This window comes from Mchenga conophoros, linkage group LG19, assembly GCF_057382185.1.
Source record: "Mchenga conophoros isolate Kocher_MC1m ecotype Shallow Benthic linkage group LG19, M_conophoros_male_GT1.1, whole genome shotgun sequence".
NCBI lineage: Eukaryota > Metazoa > Chordata > Actinopteri > Cichliformes > Cichlidae > Mchenga > Mchenga conophoros.
Window position 1 is genome coordinate 11,906,666 of NC_140544.1, and position 10,815 is coordinate 11,917,480.

At 37.7% G+C, this 10,815-nt stretch overlaps 1 protein-coding gene across 1 annotated transcript; it reads left to right on the forward strand.

Moving 5' to 3' along the window:
* The first annotated feature begins 1,746 nt into the window (after window positions 1-1,746).
* LOC146551817 (uncharacterized) lies at window positions 1,747-10,494 on the forward strand. Its single transcript, XM_085257740.1, has 7 exons — window positions 1,747-2,124; window positions 3,133-3,251; window positions 3,334-5,997; window positions 6,090-7,091; window positions 8,460-8,618; window positions 9,066-9,161; window positions 9,240-10,494. The coding sequence occupies exons 3-7, from the start codon at window positions 5,995-5,997 to the stop codon at window positions 9,558-9,560; spliced, it is 1,581 nt and encodes a 526-aa protein (XP_085113866.1). The 5' UTR covers window positions 1,747-2,124; window positions 3,133-3,251; window positions 3,334-5,994; the 3' UTR covers window positions 9,561-10,494.
* The last annotated feature ends 321 nt before the right edge of the window (window positions 10,495-10,815 follow it).

A 10,815-nucleotide genomic window follows, 5' to 3' on the forward strand; every position in this document is an offset into this window, starting at 1 on the left:
TTTGAAAGCCCACAACATGATCAAGCTGCATACGCTGTACCCAGCAAAATTCAGCAACACCACTATGGCAATCGAGCTGCATTCCAGTTATGCATGTATGCCCTCGAACTTTACAACAACAACATCAGAATAAAAGAATCATAACTCGATATGAATAACAAAAAGCTAAACTTACTGAAATTCATGATAAGTATTGAACTGATCCTCCCTCCAGTCAACACACTTTGAGTTAATGTGTCTGATTTTGCTCAGTTTTATCACTTTAGAATAAACGGATACAATCAATAATCCCAAAAGGTGACTGTCACCTCAGCTCAGTCAAAACACTGTCAAGTCATTCCTGACCGACCTGAAAAGTTAACAGCTTGGAGCACTGGGAACTATAAAGCCACAGCTATTAATTTTTAAGGCATGCTGACGTCAAAAAGGGGGAAGAAACACATTTAGACTATATGACAACTCTTTCTAGCTGGATGTGCTGTTAAAACCACAGAAATGCTCATTGTTACTCAGCCAAACTAAACTGGGTCTGTCACCGAAACAACAGCAGTGCTCACATTCCCCCTGACCACACGTCCTGCATCAGTTCCACTGGAAGTGATGCAGTTTTTACACGGGAACAACAAAGAAAATTCAAATTGTATTCGTCGTTTTTGTTGTTTTGTTTTTTTAACGAAATGTATTTATTTGCTGATTTATTTTATATTGCAAGTATGTATAAATTTAACATTTAAAAGAATTTTAATTTTTAAAATATTGGTTGCCCAGAAAATAATCGGGGGGGATTTTTTTAACATTTGTAATTAAATGAAAGTAAAAACAAACAAGTAAGCAAATAAATAAAAACAGTGTTATGCGAGTGTGAATGGTTGTCTGTCCCTATGTGTTAGCCCTGCGACAGACTGGCGACCTGTCCAGGGTGTACCCCGCCTTTCGCCCTATGACAGCTGGGATAGGCTCCAGCGCCCCCCGCGACCCTGAAAAGGATAAGCGGAAGCGAATGGATGGATGGACAGTGTTAATCCACACTGTAAAAAATCAAACTTGCAGTTGTTGAGCTTACAGTCATTTCTTTCACAATTCAACAATAAAAGTTCAGTTGGCCCATAAACTCAAATACATTAAGGGTTTCAACTAATCATTTAACGTTTTGGAGCAAAAGTTGGTCTCAGATGAAATTTATTGCTGGCAAAATGAATGAATTCAAGTTTTACATGAATTGAAGCTGTTGGCGCCTTTCTGTGCCTGAGTACGCATGCGCATCTCATATTTTTGGATGCTACGGGGTCTACTTTGCGCTTTTGCAAGGACTGAAAGCCACCTGCCCGTCTGCCTTAATGAGAACGTGAGGCTAGATCGTTCATCTCAAGTTTCTAAAGGCAAGTAATGTTTCTTTTATTATATCAGACAGTATATGTTTGAACAATCTCAATTTGTCTGTTAGAAATATCACAACTGAAGTTCTTCGTATTTTTCCGAAACTTAGCATAGCATTACTTTCTTGGCTAAGAAGCCTTGTGGCTTATGGGTATGTGTTTACTATATCATTTAAGATTCCATGTCACAAACTACGTGCCATGTCACAAAACAATGAAAATCCGACAAACTTCGCTACTAAAGAGGCGCGCTCATATCTGACAAGCCTCCGCGACACCCCCTATGCCTATTTCATGAAGTGCAGTCTGTGGCCGCCATACCACCGAACGAAACAAAATAGGCTGGCTCACTCATGACCAACGGCAGCAACCCCCCACCGCTATTTAAATAAAATAAAATAAAGTTCGGGGGCGCCTGCTGCCATGTCGTTTAATTTGTTCGAATCACATCTAGCCAATAAAATGTGTGCTTTAGTTTCTGTGTGAACGGGGTGGTGGAGTCCTCATGGCCAGCGAGCTCCACTAAATGAACTAAATGAAATATGAGATGTGACAATATAGTTTATATCGATATAGTCTACATTATCATTATACTCGTGGAGCCGCAAGTTTGCCTCTCTTTCGTCCACTTTTGTCTCTACGCTGTGTTACTCCGCCTCTCTCCTTCACTGAACACAACTCCCCCTCCCCCATCGCTTCACCTGCAGGCAACGACAAGATGGACACGGCAGCTATCAAAGAGGAGCTGGTCGGTAAAAAGAAAACATTTGAAGATTACTATTTTAGTACTGTCAGCGTAAAGTTAATGCCATAACTGCATTAACGGGGCAAATCTCCGTTAACTAGTTACCGCGGATCACCCCGTGCGTGGGGCTGGGTGGCGTTAGTGAGCTAACCGGGCTAACGCGTTGACGCACGGCCTAAAATCCTTTCATCTCAAAAATCGACAGTCTGCCTTATGTATGAATTCTGGTTGTGCTTACTGACCTCGAACCAATTTTATGTGGTACACAGCTTAAAAAAATATGTCAAATGTTTTTGTACGACTTTGGTAAGCTATGAAGCTGCACTGCTTGATGGATTGTTGGAGCATTACGGCTACCGAGGAGCCTCGCAGAGTGATACGTACTCTGCTTCAACGTAATATTACCATATTATGCGTGTAAGGACCATAAATGGCGCCTGTAAGAGACACGGTTACAAAGAGGATTTCAAACTCCAGGCTGTCAGTTGCGCAGTAGAACTTGGAAACAGAGCAGCTGCAAAATCTGTCTTTGTTATTATGCTCAGCATCTTTTATTTTACATTTTGACTGCACAATTGTGAGCTTTTTGTTATGCACAAAACAACATTGTTTTGGTTTATTTATGGAGCACCATTAATAAATGCACTGATAATTTAAACAGATGCTTCAGGAGTTTTATCCCACTCATACTCTCAATCCAATGTTTGTCATTCTAAGTTGTAAAACCAATCACACAAAATTATCCTTGGCTTACATAATACATCCCAGTATACTGTTGGTGCATTCCATGTAGAATACAATTTGTTAATAATAAATTAAATAAATTAAACATTTGATGTAATGTATGTTTTGTAAATTATTTGTTTTACTGTGTTTCACATGGCATTTTACAAGGCAGAATCAGCTCACTTTAGTGAGCCAAAAAAATTAGGACAGGAGAAAAAAATTCTTAAGTAATGTCAGGAAGCTGGTATTTTATTTTAAAACTAATTGCTATTTTTATTTATTTAGAGAATTAAAAGCCAACTCCAGACCACTGCTTGTCCTGATTTATGAGGGACTGATGAGGAGTTGGTAAGGAGAGGAATCAGAACAGGAGTGCCTGCCCCCCGCCCCAAACACATTATCAGGTAATGTAACTTTGGTAATTTGAGATTAATTCAGGTTTCTTTTGAATTGTTGACACTGTCCTCTCCTCTCTTCTCATTATAGCTTTTGTATGCAGTGCCAGTTCTGCTCTTTTGTCTGTTCAAGCCAAGAAGTACTCTTAAGACATCACCAGCTACGACATAGAAGAGGATTTCATTTGCCCTGTGTTTACAGTGACTGCGTCTGTTCGTTCAGGACACGAGGGGCATTGAAGTCTCACCTCAGCAGATCACACAACAGGGCTAAGAAAAGGCAGGAGATCTCAACATTTTTTTGTGATTTTTGTGAATTTAAGGAAAACTGCTCACAGCATACATTTATTTCACATATTTTAAGGCACTTAAAAAAAAATCAGACTGTATCCTGTCCTTTCCAAAAATGTGACTATGCTACCAACAATTTAACAACCTTTACGTCACACACAAGCAGAAAGCACAAAAACTCAAAAGATATAAAAAACTGTATTAGACTGATTTCTCATGCAAATGCATGTCCTAGTGAAAGTAGCTCCCCTGATAAATCCTTAAATACCTCTCAGGAGCCAGAGACATTACCAAGTGGTTCAGGTGTAGCATCAAGTGATAAAGAGGACAATGAGTTTGTAGATTACCAATGTCTTGAACATAAAATAGCTAGACTTTTTCTATGCATGCAAACATTGTTACATGTTTCTAAAAGTGCTTTGCAGAGAATTATTGAGGAAATTAGTGACATTTTAAAATTTTCTCAGGTTCATTCATTTCAAAGAATCAAACAGGTGCTTGCTGAACAGAACATTGAGGCAGATGATGATGTAATTAAAAATATAAATGATGCACTTTTCAAAACCAACCCATTAATTATCTCAACAGAACCAAAAGGTGCATTATCTACTGATTACAAGAGAAATATTTATTTCAAGAATAATTTTCATGTAATTGAGCCTACAGAGTACATCTACAAAGCGAGAACTAGAAATACATTTGTTTATGTCTCAGTAAACCAGGTCTTGGAGAACTTATTGAAAGAGAAAAGTTTCTTTGAAAAGTTAGCATTTGATAAAGAAATTAGTGAAGGTTACAGATCATTTAGAGATGGGCAGTATTTCAAAAACAACAAGCTTTTAGGATTGCAAGATACTTGCATTAGTTTAGCTTTGTATATTGACGACTTTGAAATATGCAACCCTTTAGGAACATCTCGAAAAATTCATAAAATAACTGCTGTCTATTGGGTTGTACTCAACTTATCTGCAAGGTTTCGTTCTACATTACACTCAATACAGCTTGCTCTTCTTGGTAAAAGTGTAGACGTTAAACAGTTTGGGTATGATGCTTTTCTTTATCCACTCATTGAGGATTTAAAATGTCTTGAAAGCACAGGGGTGTATGTTGAATCTTTAAATAGTTTTTTAAAGGGAACTGTATTTTGTGTCTGTGCAGATAACCTTGGGGCTCACAGCCTTGCAGGCTTTTTGGAGTCCTTTAATGTCGACAAATTTTGTCGATTTTGTAGTATTGATAAACATCAGATTGCAGCTCTTGATCCTACAGAATTTCCATTAAGAACTGTGGAACAGCATAACATTTTTCTAGAAGAGCTTGAGGATGGTCAAAGACAAAGTGTGTGTGGTGTCAAAGGTTCCTGTGCCTTAAGTGCGTTGTCCTATTTTCATCCAGTCACTGGATTTCCTCCAGATATATTACATGATTTCTTTGAAGGTGTTGTCCCTGTGGAATTGTGTTTGTGTCTTCAAGATTTAATCAGAAAGGGTTTTATTACATTTGAAGGATTAAACAAACGTATAAAATCATTTCCATATAAATTCTCTGATAATCTCAACAAGCCACAACAAATTACAAAAGCCAGTTTTGGAACAGGAAGAGTGAGTGGCAATGGACATGAAAACTGGACACTTTTGCGTTTGCTGCCTTTTATCATTGGGACCCGTATACCAGAACATGAGCCATCATGGGAAGTATTGATGGACCTTAAGGAGCTTGTTGAAATTGTTGTCTCGACAACTCTATCAGAAGAAATATTGTCATACTTGGACACCAAAATATTGGATCATCGACGATTACTGATAGAGACTTTTCCTGATTTTAATTTGAAGCCAAAACACCACTATATTGAACATTATAGTCATCTTGTGCGTTGTTTTGGTCCCTTAGTTGATTTGTGGACTATTCGATTTGAATCTAAGCACAACTTTTTCAAGAAAACTGTGCATGATGTCCAATGTTTTAAGAATATACTACTAACACTTTCTTCAAAGCATCAACAAATGATGGCATACTTGTTAGATGGTCACAGTCTTTTTAAACCAAGTCTGCAGGTTGATAATATTGACACAGTTGACATCTGTTTCTTGAATGAAAATCTTCAGAAGTGCTTGAAACTGAAATATCCACAGGTAAAAGCTGTGTCATTTGCTAAATGTGTTTATCTGTATGGGACCCAGTATGTTAAAGGCATGATCATTTCATCAGGACAACTGAGTGGACTACCTGAATTCTACAAGATACTGAACATTTTGGTAGACTCTGGGAAAGTGTCATTTGTTGCTACAAAGCTCTCCTCTTGGTTTATGGAACACTACAGATCATATCGGCTTGACAGCAGCTACAAAGATCTGGAAATACTTGACCCAGAAGATTTGAATGATTACCACCCTTTAGCTGAATACTGCGTAGATGGACAACTGATGGTGACACCTGTTACGTGCCTCCTGCATTGAAAGTGATGGTATGTATTATTCATAAATAGTTTTCAGTTGATTACTTTGAATTTGTCAATTATTTAGAATTGCGCCCTTTTTTTTTGGTTTGTCTTCACAGGCCCTGTTACTGCGAGTCCACGTCAGTCCAAAACTTATCAGAAAAATCCAACTGTCCACTGTTCCAGAATCTGTGAAGCAGCTTCAAGATGAACTACAAGCAAAGCTTGGACTTGAAGGTGACTTTGCAATACAATATGAAGACCCAGATTTTGGGAACGCACTTTGCAACCTGATGGATATTAATGAGCTACCTGCTGGACGGGCAGTGTTGCACCTCATTTGGGAGGAAAATGCATCAGCCTCGCCACCACAGACTCCATCTGATCATAGCGCTATCTCATCTATTGATACAGCCAGTGTGAGTTCAGCATCTTCTTTCAGCCCATCCTCATCCACAAAGACCTACATGCGTAGCACTTCACAGTGGCCAAATCCATTTCCTATCCCAACCTTTTCCTATGATGTAGCGTTAAAACTTCGCAAGGGCAATGAGGTATATGAGAAAGCAGGGGCAAATTTAAGTGTAACAAGAGACATCAAGATGGAAATTCTAGACAAGTTGGCACAAGAAATGTTTGCAATCAAAGCGTACCCTGACAAGAATGAAATAACATCTGTTGCACAGGAGCTAGTTTCCAAACATCCCTGCCTCAAAGAGCCTGGCAATGGCACAGGATATGATGGTTGGGCAACAAGCATTAAGTTCAAGCTTGGCAACTACCGTTCCAAGCTAAGTAAAGCTGGATGTAGTGAAGTTGCAGTCAATCGAAAAAGAAGAGGGGAAGAAGATGACAGTGGCTCAAATAGATTTTCCTTAAAGAAACCAAAGCGAGGTGAAGTCAACTTTATCCCTGATGGCCCAGAAAACTACAATGATGAGTCTCTTGAAAATGAAAGATGCATTTTGGAAGATGAAATGAAGAAGAGGGATAAGAACATGGTACTCATCACCCAAAAGATGGACATCACATTCTCTCTCAGGAGGAAAGAAGTTGTGGAGATGCAGCCCTTGGTCAAGGAAATGCAGCTCAGATGGCCAGCTCTCTTCTTGAAAGAACAGGTAAGATAATCTCTTAAATATTTAAAGGAAAACTTCCGTTTTTTTTTTTCTTCTTCCCTTTTTCCCCAGTGTGGTCTTATTTCTAAAATGGAAAACGTTCATTTATTCACCCAGAAAAATTTCAAGGCATTTGGAGTTGTTAGAAAGAAATTTTAATCCCAATGTTACGAGTCAGTCGTTTTGCAAGAGAGAGCTGAGCCAAGGTTATGGGGAAAGGATTCACTGAGACAACTAAGAAATGCCTGAATTAAGCCAAAAACCACTCTGGAGGGTTTTTAATCTAAGGAAATAACATTAAAATGTGTTTAAAAGCTCCAAAAAGTTGATTTTACATGATATAGGACCTTTAAAAGCATCTGTTTGTATCACTCCAATATCTTGTAGAAAAGGTTGAAGGCTCGCGATGAGCTAACAATGCTAGTGGTAAAATATAAAAAAAATACTTGGCTCTAAAAATATGAAGCTAATTTTGGTATTACCAACAACTATTGAAGTGAAATCTATTTACTTGTCAACTTGCTGTGTATAATAACGGATTGCTTTTATTTCGCTCTTCTCTGGGCACCCAAAGCGCTTTACAATTCCACTACTCACTCACTCTCACATTCACACATCGGTGCAGGGAAACCACAGTTGTAGCCACAGCTGCCCTGGGGTAGACTGACAGAAGTGACGCTGCCATATCGCGCCTCTGGCCAACACCAGTAAGCGGTAGGGTAAAGGGTCTTGCCCAAGGACACAACGACCAGGACAGAGAGAGCTGGGGATAGAACCAGCATCCTTCCGGTTACAGATGAGCTTCCCAACCCCCTGAACCACGGTCGCCGCAATGACGTGTCTTCACTGGGCATCTAGAATCTTTTGGTGCTGACCCTTAGCAGGCAACAGCCATGAAACTCACAGAACAGGATTGAGAAAGTCACTTACGTGTTATGAAAGTATACAAATTTGACCACAGGATGTTATTCTTACTTCATTCCTACATAACTATAAAATTAATGGAATTTTTTCAATGAATTTAAAATACAATTTATTGATTTATTTCTTTTCTGCAATGAATCCTGTAACAATTGAAACCATTATTTTGTCTTATCAACATTTGATTAGGTATTCTATAGACTTACTGTAAGATCTGCCGATCAGATTTTTCTTGGGTTTTTTTTTTTTGTTTTTTTTAATACGTCAGTTATAATTTGTACCACCACTACCACTAAAGGAAAAAAAAAATCCAATCAAGGCCTGACCAATAGATCAACCGAGACTAAATGTTTTGAAATTAAGCTCTTTTAACCAAATTTGAAAACAATGTGATTTTTATATAATGTACCTTTAAAAGTTTTCTTCTATATTTTTTTTGTTGCTTTGTAGATTTGTGCGGAATTCTCACGCATTACCACCAAGGATCTCATGGGGACCTTCTTGACTGCCCTCGACACTTACTCACTTCGGCTGATTAAGCTGTATCGAATTAGAAAAGCTGCTTTCCGCAATGACATGGATTCCCTGTTGCAGAAGTTTGATGAACAGGTAATATATAAAAATGTATTTGTGTCTGGTTTATGAGGAACCTGAAGTTCCCACTGTAACGAAAGATACTTTATTAAATATTTACTAAATTGATGTAAAAATTGTTAGTTTTCAAAAAGTGTGTCCTGAATGGGATTATAAGCTAACAAGCAGCGCTGTGTTTGGCAGATTGCAGGTCATGACAGACAGTTCAACTCTCATCCCACTCATGGCACTTTTTGTTATAAATGTTGTAATAAGTGTGCTACATTTGTTGCACATCAAAATTACTTAAAAAATAAATAAATAAAAAAAATCTGACAAAAACATGACCAATTATCTGTAATAACTCATTTCAACATCTTATTTCTTAAGGCTGTATTTTGAGCAACAACACTTAATGTGTTTTAAAAACAAAATGGTAGGTTTATAAATGAGACTGAGTCTTATTTGATTTCCTTGTTTTAGGTCTCAAACATAGTCCAGCATCGACGAACCATCAGTTTGGAAGGGTTACCGATATTTGTTCGCGACGACGAGACCAAACTCTTCTTAACATGTCTGGTGAGTATGCAAATCTACTCAATCTTCAGTTTTGGTTTTCAGAGACTTATATGTACTGTTGTTTTTTATTTTGCATAGGATACAGATCCAGTTGAGAGGGCAACCCGAGGTGTTACGGTGGGCATCCTCACTGTTCTGGAGGACTACGTGGGACCCAACTCGCAGTCCACAGTGGTCAACACTGCCATTGTTTTGGAAGAGGACATTATTCTTGATGATCTGCCAGACCTTCCCACTGCCTTTGCCTACTTGTTTGGCCTACTTTATGGGCTCAACATGGAGTTTCCCAAAGAACTCAAGTACACATTTGAAGCTGTGCAACACATTTTTATGGAGTTGACATCTACCTGTTCCCAGAGGATAAGAAGCTTCAAAACCAAGCTCTTAACCAAAGTCTAACCTATTTGACAACATGTTCAACTCAAATACAACTTGTGTAAAACAGAATGGCAATTTGTTTTGATTTACAGTTTTTGGGTTTCGTGGCAAGTTGCTCTGAAAAAAGTTCATTTCTGTCTTTAAGAAAACTGTAAGGTGCAGAAAGTTCTGAATCAATGTCTTCTGTTCTAACTTTACTTAATGTGGCTTGCATGACTGATTGCAGATTTCATGTATAACATGTTATTATAAAATGTTGAAAGGTTTTATTCTAACTTGAGCTGTTTTAAACAATTTTTATAATCTGGTTTTAGGTACATTTGTACTAGTTTTATAACAAATGTGGCGCGATACTGAACTTCACAGGAAATTGGAGTGTTGATTACTATTAAAAGACAAGTGGTGGAAAAATTTGTTTGAAAGTTGTTTGCTGTATGGAAACCAGATAGAAGTTGTTCACATCCTGCCATCTGATGTTTTGAATCCGTTTGTTAGTGACTATCTATCAAGATAGGTTTGATATTCTGTCTGACAACACCACCTTTAAAATTGGATGAGTAACATTTGTTACAAAAATTTGACTTTTTTTGTGTTTTTGGAAGGACTTTATTTGTGGCTGAATGTTGTCAGTATGTTAAAAATGGCTGATCTCAAAAGTCAACATTGTCAGTGGTGCAGTTGTGTTTGAACACAAAGTTATTTGAAAATCAACTGTGTAAACATTCATTGGTACAACAGGGAGCACCTCATGAAAACTATGAAAGATACTTTTTCTAAACTTTAGGAAATTGATTGGCAAAACAAAAAAAAATATGTTGTGTAAACTTTAGGAAATACGTTGCCGAAACTAAAACTAATACCTTGTGTAAACTTTAGGAAATACGTTGCCGAAACTAAAACTAATACCTTGTGTAAACTTTAGGAAATACGTTGCAAAAACAATAAAATATGAGTTGAGAAAAAGGACAATTATCAATTTTGTCAACACAAAAACATTAGCTAAAGCAACTTATCTCCTAAACTTGAAATTATAAGTTATCCATCAGAACCTAAAAACGTAAATGCAGTCGGTTGCCTTGAGTTTTTAAGTTTTAGCAACGTTTTTTTTTTTACAGTGCACTTTTACTGGTGAAATATGCAAAAGTGCGAAAATATTAACGAAAATATTTATTTCTGACCCAAAGTACAGTTAGACGTTTTGCATTGAGACAAACTAGTGGATTCATACACAACGATAAGTACCATGATAACATGTAAGACCCTGCCTCACATACCA

What these genes read in the sequence shown, in the direction of transcription:
- LOC146551817 (XM_085257740.1), top strand. An exon ending in CTCTCTTCTTGAAAGAACAG is followed by an intron (nt 7,092 to 8,459) that starts GTAAGATAATCT and finishes GTTGCTTTGTAG; the next exon opens with ATTTGTGCGGAATTCTCACG. An exon ending in AACTCTTCTTAACATGTCTG is followed by an intron (nt 9,162 to 9,239) that starts GTGAGTATGCAA and finishes TATTTTGCATAG; the next exon opens with GATACAGATCCAGTTGAGAG.